Genomic DNA, 15967 nt, shown 5'->3' with positions numbered 1-15967 from the left:
TATGAAAGGAACCATAGAAAGCAGAGACTGACTGACTGTTGTAAAGCACCTCACATTCTGACATGAGACTCATGTATTGTCCAAGCTCTTGACATTTAACAGTGTTGCTTTCTTTAGGAAACTTGTAGCCTCTTACAAGTGTCCACAGCACCATTAGATTTTCATTTGCTTTCAAGAGGTCAAGCATTTCCTCTTTAAGTGGTAATGGCTGAAGCAGTGGAGAGCAGACTAGAGAGTGGTTCTTCACTCCTATCTAAAGCAGTTTATAAAGGAAATGGTCTAAGAACTTCATTGGGCTCTCATCTGTTGGCTGCCTCTCCGATAGAGGTCTGGACTTCAGAGGGGTCACAAAATCTGAAGTAGTTCCTAAACTGTTCTGCCTTGGACAATACAAAAGGACACAATCTGATTTCTAAATAAAACCCTCTTCTGCACTGTTGCTGCTAGGGCAGAAATTAAGACAGTCTTGTTCTCGGCTGCATCAGGGCTACTGTCTGCCTTGGCACACATAGAAGGGATGAGGCCTCGAATACTCCTATGCTGTGATAAGAGCAGATCCAGAAATGGTAGAAAAGAGCCTTCTGAGTGTACAGGGGGTGGAGGATTGCTGGTACTGTAGTTGCTCATCCTCTTGCTGGACTGAGTGCTGCTGGACACTGAATGGCTGTGCAGCTGTCCAGCCAAACCACATTCTTAGGCAAGTTTAATACTGACTGACTTGGGGTTAGTGCTTGGATTCCTAAATAATTGTTAAAGTGGGATATCAACTGTCTTCCACCCTATATGGGGCTTTTCTCCCCATCTTATTGCTGGAGCTGCTCCTCTCAAACATTACAGGGAATGCACCTTATCCTGATGATTCAGCCTCTTCTGTTTCGTTGGTGCCAATGCTTAGGAAAGAGCCCTTCTTCGCTTATACCTCTTCCTACCTTAAGGAACATCTCAATTCTTCCAGAAGTCTTGCTGACACGCTTCCCCCAAATCTCTGAAGCGATTGCTGTATCCCTGCTTGTTGGTTTCCTTTGCTGCGTGGCTGAAGCTCTGCTCTTAGCACTGCAGTCACGTTCCCTGTAACCTTGTGCATGGCAGACACGTTTGCCTGCTTCTCCTTTGGCATTGGAGCTCATCAGAACGGGAAGACAGATTAAACCCACTTTCAGCAGCAATAAACCATGTCTAGAGCTCGAGGGAACTGCAGGAGAGAATGAGGTGGAGGGGATGTCTCAAAAAGGCAGGGTCCACTTGCAGCCCAAAACCTCGCTTGATAATGAGTGTGCAGCCTATATGCAAAATACATCTTGTCTGTCCCTCCTGTGTTGACCCAGGTCTAAACAGCACATGTGATTGGCATCCTGCAAAGTGACCTTCAGAACTCTCCAGTAGCTTTGCCCCGTGAGTAACTCACACTACAAATCATTTTAAAGAGATGCACTCAACTATTTTTTTAATTTAATTTTACTCTTATATTCTCTGCTCTTTGTAATCTGCTTGGAAATAAAATGTTTTTCCCTGCAGCCTTTTGTTGTAGTCTGTTTGAGAACCATTAAACTTTGCCTGATGTTTCTGTTGGAACAGAAGCCAACATGCCTGTTTACTGCTGTGCCCGTGCCCGTAGCACAACAGCTCAGATCCGTGTGTGCCTCCCAGGTAGGCTCAGTGAACCTTTGTTAGCCTGTTCTTTTTTTAAATAAGGGTAGAGAGACCTGTCATACTGATCTTGGTCTGGTGTGATGCCTCCTGTTGTGCTGATCCTGTGACAGGTGATGCTGCCTCGAGCGCATGTCCTTGGCAGGCAGCGCTTTCCGATCTCTGTTCGCATTTCCTGTGTCCTACAGGGTAGTGACATGAGTAACACATTTCTTGAAGCTACTTTCTGATCTTTGAACAAGGAATTAACCTTCTGCAGCAGGGTGTTGTAGGAACAGGGCCACTGTACTTTAGTCCCTGAAGTAGTTAGTTGTTAGAGAGGGGGTTGCCTTGGGCAGGGTGTTACAGGGAGCAGGTGAGAAGGGGTGTGGTTGTCTCATGTCCCTCATGCTCTGAGGCTGAATCTGGAATGTCACAGCAAGTAAACCAAGAGGAGGAAGTTGTTCAGTAACCTGCAGTACAGGAACTTTTCCTGATGCTCAAATGGAACTGCAGGGATGGGAACATCTCATCCTGGAAAAAGGCAACTGCTGTGTCATGTAGGGCTCATCTGAGGCAGATCTGTGTTTGTGCCTGTTCTGCTTCTCTGGGCACAGTCCTCCTGCTACTGCTCTTCTCCAAAATCCTCCCTCCAGCCCCAGTCTGTGGTACAGATCTGAAGGTGCTACGCCCCCATCCCCAGTGTGCAGCTATCCTCTTCACACTGCTTGTTTCTACAGCCTGGCCTGGTGACTTTGGGAAGAGGGGGCTAATGCCTAGCTGGGATCACCTTGGATCCTCTGTGGGGAGACTGCTGCCTCTCATCCTGCTCGAGGTGCAAGACTGGCCTTGCTGCTGTCTCTTGACTTTCATCCTTCCTCCCTTTGATTTACAAAATTGTTTGGATTCTGCTGGTTTGTCCCAGCTCTGCATTCACCACCGACCCAATAAGCCCATTCTTGTCTTCTTAAGCTGTGGGAGTACCTGGTGTTGGACTTAGCTGCCAACCCACAGTGTCTCTCTGTGTATGTCACCATGTCACCCGTAGCTGGGCTTTTTTAGGTGGTCTTCTAGCAGGTATCACACTGTACTGGTGCCACAAGCTGGTGCCAGCCAAGCCAGAGCCTGGCACGCAGGGCCTATTGGGCTGCACTGGAGTTCAGCTCCCTCTTGTCGGCTGAGCTCAGAACAGCCGCGATGACCCGGTGTCACCGGGCTGGAGACACGCGGGCTCGGTGCTGAGAAGCTGCTCGGGCGGCAGCGCGCCGGCACCGGGCCCGGCGTGTCGCCGCCGCGGCTGGCGCGGCGCGGGGCGGGGGCTGCGCTCGGGCCTCCGCGGCGCCAGGGGGCGCTGTGTGCCGGGCCTGCGGAGCCGCTCGCCTCGCCCGGCGGGGCGGGCGCCGCGGGGGCTCCCGGCGGCGCGCGTGCGCTCGGTGCGGCGGGGCGGGCACGCGGCGGGGCCATGGCGGACTATCTGATCAGCGGCGGCACCGGCTACGTGCCCGACGACGGGCTGACGGCGCAGCAGCTCTTCAGCTGCGGCGATGGGCTCACCTACAAGTGAGTGCGGCCGGCACGGGGGGGTGGGACCGGGGCGCGGGGTCGCCGCGGTCGCTGACGCGTCTCCCCTCGTTACCCCGCAGCGATTTCCTCATCCTCCCGGGGTACATCGACTTCACGGCGGACCAGGTGGTGAGTGCCCGGGGCGGGGGAGCGGGCCGGGGCCGGGCCGGGGGTTGCGGCGGCGCCGCCGCTCACCCGCCGCCGCCGCCTGCCTCCCCGCCAGGACCTGACCTCGGCGCTGACCAAGAGAATCACCCTCAAGACCCCGCTGGTCTCCTCGCCCATGGACACGGTCACCGAGGCCAGCATGGCCATCGCCATGGCGGTGAGTGCGCCCCGCGGGCGGGTCCCCTGTGCCGCCCTCGGGGCAGGGAGCGCCGCCGGGGGCTCCGCGGGGCCGCCCCGGGCTCCCCGCAGCTCCACCGGCCCCGCTGCAGCCGCCTGCTGCGGCGTCCGCGCTGCCTCACAGCCGCCCTTGTGTCCCCAGCTGACCGGCGGAATTGGCTTCATCCACCACAACTGCACCCCGGAGTTCCAGGCCAACGAGGTGCGGAAGGTGAAGGTGAGTGGCTGGAGCGGCAGCACCGAGCCGTGCTGGCACGGGGGCCTCTGTGGAGGTGGGCAGCGGGTCTGGCCTCGCTGAATGAGCTGTGTGGGGAGATTGCTGACGTGTGCCCGATCTTCGTGTTTCAGAGCTGTAGCGCTGCCAGGGTTTGCAGGCACAGACCTCTTGTTATGTGCCAGGCACTGTCTATGGTCAGCCTGGGACTTGAGTGCTCCTGGTGTGGGAATATTCCCCATCATTTCAGGGAGGAGGTTAGCCGGGAGGCTCTTTGATTTTAACATTATTTGGGTGAGCCTTGTTGCTGGTTTGAGAGTCGTCCTGGTGGTGAGCATGTGGCTAGGCTGGGTAATGGCAGAGCCGTGTGAGTGGCTGCAGGAACCTGCAGGCACGTGCTTCACTCCTCTCTGGCCTGGCAGTGCCACTCAGCCTGGCTGCTGGATCTGCTTCCTTTCAGAAATACGAGCAAGGATTCATCACAGACCCCGTGGTGCTGAGCCCCAATGACCGAGTGCGAGATGTGTTTGAAGCAAAAGCTCGTCATGGATTTTGTGGGATTCCCATCACGGACAATGGGAAGATGGGGGGCAAGCTGGTTGGGATCATCTCGTCCAGAGATATTGATTTCCTGAAAGAGTCAGAGCATGACCTGCCCCTCGGTGAGGTGAGAAGTGCTCACACCTGATGGGTGTGAACACTATGTTAGGAAGCCGTGTGGGTTGTGATAAGGATAAGGGTGAGTGTGTGGCTGTGAGGGTGTTCTGCCAGTGGGAGGGAGCGGCTCCAGCTTAGGTCTGCAGATCTGTCTGCAAGTGTATTTCCAGGGGAGAGTGTCTTGCTCATTTGTACCCTTGTGCAGTGCAGTCCCATGCAGTTTTATGTGAGTCGTGGGGGTCATCTTTTGGTGCGGTGGAAGCTCACCCCTTCACTAATTGATTGCCAGTGTTCGTGGTCTGCTGTAGTCCCACATGCTGGCACTGGCCAGCTTTGTAGCAGCTGTGCTCTGCCCAGCAAACCCTCCAAGTGCTGAGCTTCCTTTTCTGGGCTGCCTTTCCCTGTGCACATCATCTGGATTAGTTGCTCTTCCAAATAACCCCCTGAACTTGCAGTCTGGCCTTCATAATGCTTTGCTGTCAGACTCCCCTCACGCAGGAGAACGTTCTGTGATTCCAGTTACACAAGCTGTGTAACTGGAGACCTGCAGTGCTGTCAGGTTACACCTCCAGTGCCTCTTGGCCACACTTTGCTCTTGGCTCACAAATATTTTTAGCTCTTGCTGACCAAACCTGGTGTCACATGCTGATCCCTCTTTGGTTTGGAATTAGCTACAAATACGTGATACAAGAGCCTTAAACTAGGAGTAGGTTGTAGAAGTGCACATGGGTCTTTTGAAGCAATGCTGCCCATTCAGAGGAGCCAGATAAGAATCTCCCCTCATACTTTCTTTGGGTCATTCAGCACTGCAGGGCTGGAAACTTTCTACTGTCAGTGTCTGGTGCTTGTGAAGCCACTGTCCATCATTTGCCAACAGTCCTGGCTCACTGGTGAGGTTCCTGATGACTGGAAGCTGCCCAATGTGGCATCAATCACAAAAAGGGTGGGAAGGAGGATCCTGGAAATTACAGACCTGTTAGCCTGACCTCAGTACCCGGTAAGGTCATGGAACAGTTTACACTGAGTGTCATCACACAGCACTTACAGGATGGCCAGGGTGTCAGACCCTCCAGCAGGGGTTCAGGAGGGGTAGGTCATGTTTGACCAACCTGGTCTCCTTTCATGACCAGGTGACCTCCTGGTGGATGCGGGACAGGCTGTGGATGTGTCTGTTTGGACTCCAGCAAGGCCTTTGGCCCTGTCTCCCACAGCACACTCCTGGAAAAGCTGCAGTCCATGGCTGGGACAGGAGCACTCTGTGCTGGGCTCAGAACTGGCTGATGGCTGGCCCAGTGCAGTGAGCAGTGCTGCATCCAGCTGGGAACAGGCACCAGTGGTGTCCCTCAGGGCTCTGTGCTGGGCCAGCTCTGCTCAATATCTCTATTGATGACATGGATGAGGGGATTGAGTTTTTCATTAGTAAATTTGCAGATGCATTAAGCTGGGAGCTGTTGGAGTGTTGATCTGTTGGAAGGTAGGATGGCTCTGCAGAGACTCCTGGAATGGTTGAAGGGATGGGCAGAGTCCAGTAGGATGAAGTTTAGTAAGTCCAAGTGCCCAGTCCTGCATTTTGGCCACAATAACCCCCTGCAGCATTATAGGCTGGGGATGGTGTGACTGGACAGCGCCCAGGCAGAAAGGGACCTGGGGGCACTGGTCAACAGCAGCTGAACATGGGCCAGCAGTGTGCCCTGGCAGCCAAGAAGGCCAATGGCTCCTGGCCTGTGTCAGGAACAGTGTGACCACAGGAGCAGGGAGGTCATTCCTCTCCTGTACTCAGCACTGGTGAGGGCACACCTCGTGTGCTGTATCCAGTTCTGGGATCTCAGTTTGGGAAGGACGTTGAGATGCTTGAGAGTGTCCAGAGGAGGCAACGAGGCTGGAGAGGGGCTGGGAACACAAACCCTGTGAGGAACGACTGAGGGAGCTGGGGGTGCTCAGCCTGGAGAAAAGGAGACTCAGAGGTGACCTTATCACTCTCTACAACTTTCTGAAAGGTGGCTGTAGTCAGGTGGGGTGGTTTCTTTCTCCAGGCAGCAACTGATAGAGGACACAGGCTTAAGCTGTGCCAAGGGAAATACACCTTGGATATTAGGAAGAAGTTTTTTACAGAAAGAGTGATAAAGCACTGGAGTGGTCTGCTTGGGGAGGTGGTGGACTCATCATCTCTGGATGTGTTTAAAAAAAGACTGGATGTGGCACTCAGTGCCATAGTTTAATTGAAATATTAGGGCATGGGTTGGACTCGATGATACTGAAAGTCTCTTCCAACCCAGTGATTCTGTGATATGTCTGCGATGCCTCAAGCTTATCTTGAGATTTGGGTTCTGTCACAGCATTTTGGGTAGATGAAGGCATGGTCAGCCTCTTTCTGATGCAAAATGTCTGTTCTCATGATAGAAATAACTAAAATGTTCCTTCTTTGTATGCAGCTGATCTACCTTCTGAAGGGTTAGAGAATGTTCCCTTTTAGCTCTGCCCACCCTTCTCAAATAACCTTTGGCCTGTGTCTGTAATGGTCTTGCTCCATGGGGGACTTGATGACCACAGAATGCTGTGGTTGGAAAGAGACTGGGAGGTCTCTTGTCAAGCCACCTGCTCAAGGCAGGTTGAGCTGGAGGAGGTTTTGTGGGACTGTGTCTAAATCTCCAGTGATGGAGATTTCATGATCTCTTGGAGCTGCTCTCCCAGTGGGACACCACTGTTGAGATGAAAGTGATGAAAACATCTACCATACCAGGTCAGATGTCCCCAGTGTGCAGCACTGCCCTTTGCTTTGTGTTGTGTTTTGGTCCTTGTTTATCAGGGTGAGTATGGGTGTGCATGTTTGCATTGATGCAACTCCTGTGCCCCACTGACCTTACCAGCAGCAGTGAGTTATTCTGGGCAGAGCCCTTCCAGGGCCTGTGCACTGGAGATGCTGCCTGAAAACAAGATTGAGGGCACCATTTCTGCCAGAACAGCGTGAGACTCCAGAGATGTCTCCAGCCCTTATTTGCATGTGTTCCAATGAAAGGGGGAGCTGTTAGGGTGATAGCCCAAATAAAGATCATCTGAGAGTTGTCCCTTTTTTCCAGGTGCTTTCACTTTCTTCCTGAGGCTTTCTGCCATCTCCTGTTTTCAGTTCACTGATGGCCTTGGGGCCTGTGCCAGTGCCCGCATGGGGACAGCACACTGGAGGTTTTCCTGTGTGTTTCTGGAGGCGTGTTGCTGTGCTGGGGGCTCTTTGTGCAGCACTCCTGCACGGCCGCTGCGGAGCTTTTCACGTGGGCAGGTGGTTTGGTATTTTCAGATCAGTGTGAAGGAGTTCTTGTGACTTTTTGTCTTCTCCCACCCACTAGATTATGACAAAGCGGGAGGATCTTGTTGTGGCCCCAGCTGGCGTAATGTTGAAAGAAGCAAATGAAATTCTGCAAAGGAGTAAAAAAGGTACCTGTGACCCTCTGTGGCATGAGGGAGAGCTGTGGAAGCGTTGGGCCGGGCAGCAGTGGGTGAATGTGGGCACACAGTCCCTGTGTGAGCGAAACATGGGAGACAGCAGTGAACACAGTGCCCACAGCCCTCTGCTGGGGTACAGAGTTCACGTGCCTTCATCTCAAATATGTTTGGATATTTGGAGTTGAGGGATTCTTGGCAGCCCAGTGTTCAGCTGTCTAGCCACACGTCTTTCATTTTCTGGCCTGGCTTTTGCATTTCAGTGCTCAGTTCAGCTGTCTTAGGGTTTAGTAGTTTGACTTTTAATAGGGCGTTGTGCATCTAATTAGTTAAAAATGCGCACATTTTCTATGGTTGATGTAAAAATACTGAGTCCTTCTCCAGTCCTACAAACTCCTTTCTCTGTTTCTCAAGCCAGGGCTGCTGGCATCCATGGCCAAGCAAGATTTGGTAACACACCTGAGTCTCCATCTTGTAGAAGTTTTTGCCTGCCTGTTGCCCTGCTCTGAGCTAACGACTGTCTCCTGCAGAAACCCGCAGTAATGTTCTTTCTGTCTGTTTCCAGGCAAGCTGCCAATTGTTAATGAAGATGACGAGCTGGTGGCTATCATTGCCCGCACTGATCTCAAGAAGAACAGGGACTACCCTCTGGCTTCTAAGGACTCCAAGAAGCAGCTGCTCTGTGGTGCCGCTATCGGGACCCACGAGGATGACAAGTACCGGCTGGACCTGCTGGTGCAGGCTGGCGTGGACGCCGTCGTGCTGGTGAGCACCCACGGGGGAGCCATGGCCATTGTGTCAGCCTGGGACACTGGAGGTTGAGTTCCAGGCTGGATGAATGTCACTGTCCTTGTCACAGGCCTTTCTGTGTTAGAATGTGGCAGTCTGTTGACCTCTCAGTCTTGTTTGAGTCCTCAGATTGGAGGGATTCCTCTTCCCTGGAGACTTATGTGACCTGAAGGAGTTCATAGGGTGCATTGAAGCCCTGAAGGCTGAGAAGAGAAACAGTGTTAGTTAATACAAAATCTTCTACAAATACCTCTTCCACTCTGCCACCAGCCTCTCTGATGTTCCTGACTGGTTTTGAATATTTGGCTTCTTATCAGTTTCCCTTCATCCCTTTGGTGTGTGTTAGTGACTCTCTTACTGATGTTCAGGAGTGGTCAGTGAGCGCAGAGCTGCTCTGCTGGTCTCCCTTTCTGGCCTGTAAACTTTCAGGCACAGGTTGTCACTGCCTGTATTGGCACACGGTTTTCTCATTGGTTGTGATGCTGTGAGTCTGCTGTGCTCCGAGGGTATGGCTGTGCAGTAGGAAATGTTTAACAAACATCATTTGACTGGGTCACAGAGATTGCCAGGGACTGAGTGCTCAGTGCTTGACATCTGGTATTTGAGCTGCACAGCAGCGAGGTGCATCCCCCACCAGCCCTGCTGGGTTTCACAAGGAACATTCTCCATTTCACCTGTAGTTTGAGGCACGGCTGGCAGTGTCCTGGTGATAGAGCCAGATGGTTCTTACCCACAGCCAGATGTTCTGTTTGTTGCCTTCTGTAGAAGCTACAGGATTAAACCTGAAGGATATTACTGAAGTCTTTAGCATACTGAAGTCTTTACAATATACTTCCTTGTGCGGGGAAGTACATTCCTGTCTTGGCAGCAGCTTCTGGGGTTCTGTGCCCAGTCTGGGGAGTCATTTTGCCAGTTACTCAGCTTCACAGAGACCCCAGCAAGCAGAGTGAAAAGTCTGAAACTTTTCTGAAGCAGCATTTGCAATCTGAAGAAATTCTGGTTGAAACTGATTTTCTTTCTGTTGCAGGATTCCTCTCAGGGGAATTCCATCTTCCAGATCAATATGATAAAATACATTAAGGAGAAATATCCCAACCTACAAGTTATTGGAGGAAACGGTAGGCGTGTGTTGAAGACTCTTGTCTTTAAATGACATTTGTTTATTAGACATAGAGGGAGCTGCAGGGATGGGAATGAAACAGTCATCTTGGTAAATTTCTATGAGCTTAAATTGGTTTCCTCTGACTTGTGAAATGGAGCAAGACCACTGTAGACACAGGACTGTACCTTACTGCTGCAGATACTTAGAAACCTTTGTTCTGCTGCACAGCATGTTACAGTCCTCCATAGCACATTATGTATTAGCTTATTTTACACACCAGTTTAAAATTTTGCTTAATAATGAATATTGCTTGATGTGGAAATCTAGTGGCAATTTTCCCTGCCTCTTAACAGCAGAGTCCAGTGGTTGCTGTCTTTACCTGATGCTGCTGTTACCCTGTACTCTGGCCTCCCTACCTCGTGTGGCCCAGAGAGTGCCTGGGATCATGCCGTGACTTCTGCTGCCTCAGCCTTTGGGTAGAAGTGCGTTGCAGAATAGCCTAAAGGGGCAGTGCCACCTCACCCACCGTGGCAGCTGGAGCAGAAACTCACTGCTCCTCCCAGATAGGCCTGGCTCTGGCACAGGCTGTTGCCTGGGCGGGGGTGTTGGCAGCCATGGGGAACCTTCAGAGCAGAGAAGTGTTGTTTGCAAGTGTGCTGGTCTGTTTTCAAACCGATATTTTGCTCCCCACAGTGGTGACTGCGGCTCAGGCCAAGAACCTCATTGATGCGGGGGTTGATGCCCTGAGGGTCGGGATGGGCAGTGGCTCCATCTGCATCACACAGGAAGGTGAGAGAGATCAGCCACCTCCTAAATAGGCTGAAGACACCTGCTTAGTAGAAATTCCCTGCTGAAAAGCAGCATGGCTGGGATGGAATTCTCCCCTTGTGAGGGCAGTGTCCATAGGAAGACCTCTTTCACCCCCTTTGTCCAGGACTTCCAACCTTTGGGGTGGCAGCAGCAGCAAAGGCATTTCCCAGGACTGACCGAGACTGAGTAGAGCTGGTGTGGCAGATGGTGGCTTTGCCTGGGGGGAGCTGATGGCTCTGCAGTGAGAGAGGCTTAGTGGATCCCCAGTGCTGATGGGTGAAGTGCCCTGGGCTGTCCGTGCTCCCTTTCCCTCTGGAAGCAGTGTGTGTGATGCCTGAGTATTGATCTGGACTTGATGCCTTTGCAATTTCCAGGCCAAAATGGGATTTTTTGCTTTTGTCTCTGCTGTTAGACAGAGCTTGTGTGGGGCAGAGGCTGTGCCACCCTTAGCTAAAAGGCAAGAGGGGCATCCCCCAGGGCCTGAAGGAAGTCTGCCTTGAGGACAGACTCAGTCCTTGTGTGTTGGATCTCAGGTAGGGCACCGAGTGGTGGTGCAGCAAGGTGCTGCAGTCCATGAGCACAGCCCCTTGCTGCTTTGGTCCTTGGTCTGTGCCATAGGAGGCAGCAAGTGAGCAGCTGCTTGGCTGTAGGAGCTGTGTTAGCTCTGCCCTTTCCAGCATGGAGCCTGTGAGCAGCCCTGGACCTGTGCTGTGTTCCTGCTTTGCCTGGCTGCAGGGAGTTCCCAGTCAGGGCAGTCTGCCTCAGGTCAGCTTTCTAAGGAGGGAGGAATATCCTTGGACTAACACTTCCATAGCCAGAGCAGAGCCAGGACACACATGTCCTACCCTGGCTCTGAGGCAAAGGCATGCTCTGATCTGCAGAGTGGTGAATGTCCCTGGGGTTCCTCCAGCTGCCCTGGGATCGGGGTTGGGTGCTGATTTTAGTGAAGGTGTAGAGCAGAGGTAGAATGTGGCATTTCAGAGATGTGGTTGCAGAACTCTTGCCTGCAGCTCCCCACGTTTTTGGTCCTGTTATGGGCAAGAACTCTGGGTTTTTGGGGTAGGGGTCACCTCTCTGGGTGGCTGCTGGGGTAGGGCAAGCATGCGCTGTGCACAGCCGGGCCTGGCTGCCTTGGATGTGGCCTCTGGCTTGGCTCGGGATAGGAAGGGTCAGCAAAGTCAGCTCTGTCCCACACCGTATGCTCTGCCCAGTAGCAGGTCACTTCTGGGGTCCTTTGTTCTGCTGCTGTTCTTCTGTCTCTAAAATGTGTGTGTTTGTTTTTATTTAGCTGCTCCAAAGATCCCTCCAGACCTAAAGTCCCACAGCCCCAAATGCCCTTCTACTGTCACGGGCACCTATAGTAAGTCACTTGCCCTGTTCCCAACCCTAATTATGTGTCTTGAAGCAGGACCCTGATTTGGCTGCACATGGCCCTACTGCTTGTTTGAGAATAATTTAGCTGTAGATGCACTTGGGGTTTTGTGGCTTTGGATACTGGTTTTGAATCCGAAATTAATTCTGAGAAGCCTTTCTGATTTCGTAAAGCAGAATCTGAACTGTTCAAGCTGAGGGAATTCAGGCCTGCCCTCTCCACTCCAAAATCCCGTTAGGAGCCTGACTACACCTTCTGGATCCCTAGCCAGACATGCTCCTGCTGATCCAGTACTGGGAGGTGATCACTGAGCAGTTCTTGATTGGGCTCAAAATGCAGCCCTACTTCTGGGGAAGTTGTGCACTGGCCAAGCATCCCATGGAGCTGGCTCCCCTGAGTTACAGAGGGACTTCACTGCACATGGCCACCTTGGCAGCTGTGTCCCATCTTTTCCCCACCAAGTCTTGTGGAGAGAAGGGGCTTTTGCCTGCCCAGCACAGGGTGCAGTGTTCTCTGCTCTGATGACCAAGCAGCCCCTGCAAGGCAAGCCTTAGGCTTTGTCCTTTCTCCTAGTTCTGACACACCTCAAAGGAAGAGGTTTACTCCTGCAGATCCTGGAAGGTTTTCTCTAGCAGATGATTTTGTAGGGCCACCCTTTGCCAATACACTAAAAGGGACAAACCCTTACCCTGATGGTGTGACGTGTGTGTGTGCTCAGAACCCTGCTTGGGAAGCTGCGCTCCGGGGCTGTGGCACTGGGCACTGGGACACTCGGAGACGCACGATGCTCCCAGGGGCCCTGAGCCAAGCTGTGCCTTAAAAGGCACAACCTCTGTGGTTGTGCTTGAGAGGTTTCTGCAGGCCCTGCACTGTCTGTGGCACACTCCCATAGACCCTGGACTCAAAACCTTTCAGAAATGGGTATTTCTCTCCACAGAAACACCCATTTCTGAGCTCTTCCACGGCAGCGTTTTTCAGCTGTACTGTGGCCTTCAGCAGTGCAGAACTGCAAGACCATCTCTTTAAGGGCATTGGTAACAAAACTGGCAGCCTCTCCCTGGCTGGCTGAGCTGAACACTGGGGTCTGATTAAATTTAGTTCTGTCACAATCTCAGCCTGAAGTCTGGCTGCCCTCCCTCAGCAGCTGCTGCTGAGTGCTGGGAGTAGAGAAATTGTAGCCTCCTGGCCCCTGCAGGCCTCTGCCAGGGACATGCTGCCAGCACTGCCGCCATGCAGGCTGAACCACACCTGGAGTTCACACTCCAAAGTACTAATACTGTATGGCCTTAATCTTACCTAATTTATGGGACTAACCATGACTGAAGAAAAGGCTTCTAGTTATCGTGGGGAAGGGACATCTCCCGGAGAGAAGCTTATCTCAGTGTTCTTGCATGCCTGTGGCTGACCAACATGTTACAAGACCTGCCTTGTGCTGGTTTTCCTCACATAACGGGAAGCTTTTTAACTGCTACCGACTGGGAAGAACAAGTAAATCCAAAGTTAATAACTCTCTCCTCATGGGGCCGCTTAAACTTGATGGAACCCTTGCTACATTGCAGGGCAGGAATATAAATTATTACCAAACCATTCTGCCTGTTTCCTTTCCCACTGCTGCATGTGTTTGTGTGTATATGCAGACCTGTATGTATAGATATATTTATATCTATAGCATATACAGGCATATGAGCTCTCTCTCCCAGCCAACTGCCTTTCCATTCAAGAGGCACATCATACAGATGCTGGGTACATGGACAAGGGGTCTGGCAGCTCCAGGAGAGAGCTAGCAGTGGGACATGGCTACATGCCGGGGATGCTTTGGAGAGGGGCTTTTGGAGTTTGCTTTATTTCATTCCCAAGCTCCCCACATGTCTGCTGTGCACAAGGATTGAGCCACGAGTCTCATCTGATCCCAGGCATCCAATCAAGGACCCCAGTCCCAAGGTCACTCACAGCTTTTTGGAGCCAAGGGCTGTGAGGACGTCTCAGCAGGCATCTCCCAGGCATCTGCTTCTCTTGGATTCAGCCTAGGGAAGGAGCGTCCTGAGTGCTGGAGCATGTGTGTGCTGGAAGCCTGCAAGAGCCTGCTGGGACGGGGAGGTGCTGCTGCGGGGGCTGAGCCTGTGCTCTGTCCCGCAGTGCTGGCGTGCGGCCGCCCCCAGGCCACGGCGGTGTACAAGGTGTCCGAGTACGCCCGGCGCTTCGGCGTCCCCGTCATCGCCGACGGAGGGATCCAGACAGTTGGACACATCGCCAAGGCCCTGGCACTCGGGGCCTCCACAGGTGAGCACCACTGTGGGGAATTCCCCAGGAGGTGTTTCCATATGGCATCACACTGGGTGTGAGGGCCTTTACCTGCAGGTGGCTGGGGGCACGGGACTGCAGCCAGAGCTGTGCCCAGGAACCCTGAGGGATTTTGCAGTACTGCCACTGCTGCTGATGTGCTGTTCCTGTGTTATCTTGTGCCAGTGATGATGGGCTCTCTCCTGGCTGCCACCACGGAGGCTCCAGGCGAGTACTTCTTCTCGGATGGCATCAGGCTGAAGAAATACCGCGGCATGGGCTCCCTAGATGCCATGGACAAGAACTTGGGCAGCCAGAATCGGTATTTCAGGTCAGAGATGGTGCTTTGGGGCAGCAGATCAAGCTTTTGGGGTTTCTGTGCTTCACAAATAACCTTGATTTGTGCTTTCATGCAGTGAGACGGACAAAATTAAAGTGGCCCAGGGGGTCTCCGGTGCAGTGCAAGATAAGGGCTCTATCCATAAATTCATTCCATACCTAATTGCTGGGATCCAGCATTCCTGCCAGGATATCGGTGCCAAGAGCCTGACCCAAGTCCGGTGAGTGCTTCCCCATGCCTGTGCTCTGGTTAGGTCATGGTGCTGCTGATTGGAGTCCCTGTGCAGCTGTACTCAAGCTGTGGTGTGTTCTGGGTTATTTGTAGCTCTCTTCCCTCATCTCCAGTGGGCACTGCCAGCCCCAGGGACACAGGAGTGGTCTCTCATGGGATATTCAGCTGGCTGGGCTCAAAATGTTGGGATTACATTACCCAGTCTGGTTCTTGAGAGCACAGGAAAGACCATTCTGGCCAACAGCTGGAGGACCCAGTGACCCTCATCCCAGATGTTCCAGCTGAGCATGTGCCAGAGCACTGTCTTCCCTGGACTCTGCCTGGCTTGTGATAGATGTTCTTCCTTCTCAGAGCCATGATGTACTCGGGAGAGCTGAAATTTGAGAAGAGGACAACGTCTGCTCAGGTTGAAGGAGGGGTGCATGGCCTCCACTCGTAAGTGCTTCTGCAGGATCCTTGTCACTCTGGGGGGGCGTTGGGGGTGAGGAACAGCCACTCTACCTCAGCTGCCATGCCCTAGGCTTGGTGTGCCATTCATAGGCTTGCTCTGGCACCACACAGCTGGGCCAAGCCGTGGCCTGTCAGGGTGCTGAGGGTTCCCCTCCCTGGGCTGGCAGGATCCGTTCCATACTGCACCTTTGTCCCTGCCCTGAGTGAGGTGGGTCAGCAAAGGGGCTCCCTGGTGCTGCTTCCCTTGCAGGTATGAGAAGCGCCTCTTCTGAGAGATCTGTGTCTGTCCTTGTGCCACTCAGCCCTGCGCCCCTCCGCGTGGGAGCTGCTCTTGCTGCAGAAGTGCCATTATTGTGGGCTGCCTGGAGCTCCTGCTGTCCCTTGGCTGCTTTCTGACCACCCGCGGGGCCCGCCTTCCACCCAGGAGCCACGATCCTGGGCTGGAGCCTTGCACGTGTTGGCCATGTTTTACAATAAAAAAATGAAAAGATGTGCAGTTGGTGTCAGCCCGGACCCCTCTTATTTACCTCCCTTGCTTTCTGTCCTTGGCTCTGTCCCTTGTTTCCTACACTGTCAGCAGCAGCTGATAATCCCAGAAGGAACCGTGTCCATGTGAAGGGCAACAGGGAGGGAGAGCCCCGAGACAGGGCTGAGTGGGTAACACCTTGTGGCTTCTTTAAAAATCCTTCCTGAGAGCAGAAAGCAAGGGCTGGACTGCTGGGTAAGAAAGTGAATTGTTTTACATTGCCATTA

At 52.9% G+C, this 15967-nt stretch overlaps 1 protein-coding gene across 2 annotated transcripts; it reads left to right on the top strand.

Annotated features, from left to right (window-relative positions):
- Positions 1 to 3058: 3058 nt before the first annotated feature.
- IMPDH2 (inosine monophosphate dehydrogenase 2) lies at positions 3059 to 15710 on the top strand. Of its 2 annotated transcripts, XM_021531079.3 has the most exons (15): positions 3059 to 3186; positions 3270 to 3318; positions 3413 to 3514; positions 3677 to 3751; positions 4209 to 4415; positions 7747 to 7834; positions 8406 to 8605; positions 9657 to 9747; positions 10425 to 10520; positions 11830 to 11901; positions 14050 to 14193; positions 14380 to 14524; positions 14610 to 14753; positions 15116 to 15199; positions 15465 to 15710. In XM_021531079.3, the coding sequence occupies exons 1-15, from the start codon at positions 3089 to 3091 to the stop codon at positions 15484 to 15486; spliced, it is 1617 nt and encodes a 538-aa protein (XP_021386754.1). In that variant the 5' UTR covers positions 3059 to 3088; the 3' UTR covers positions 15487 to 15710. The 2 variants fall into 2 exon arrangements, with proteins under 2 accessions (XP_021386754.1, XP_021386764.1); XM_021531089.3 differs by lacking the exon at positions 11830 to 11901.
- The last annotated feature ends 257 nt before the right edge of the window (positions 15711 to 15967 follow it).

Source organism: Lonchura striata, chromosome 12 (assembly GCF_050655825.1).
Source record: "Lonchura striata isolate lonStrDom1 chromosome 12, ASM5065582v1, whole genome shotgun sequence".
Lineage (NCBI taxonomy): Eukaryota > Metazoa > Chordata > Aves > Passeriformes > Estrildidae > Lonchura > Lonchura striata.
This window is presented reverse-complemented; position numbering and strand designations above follow the sequence as displayed.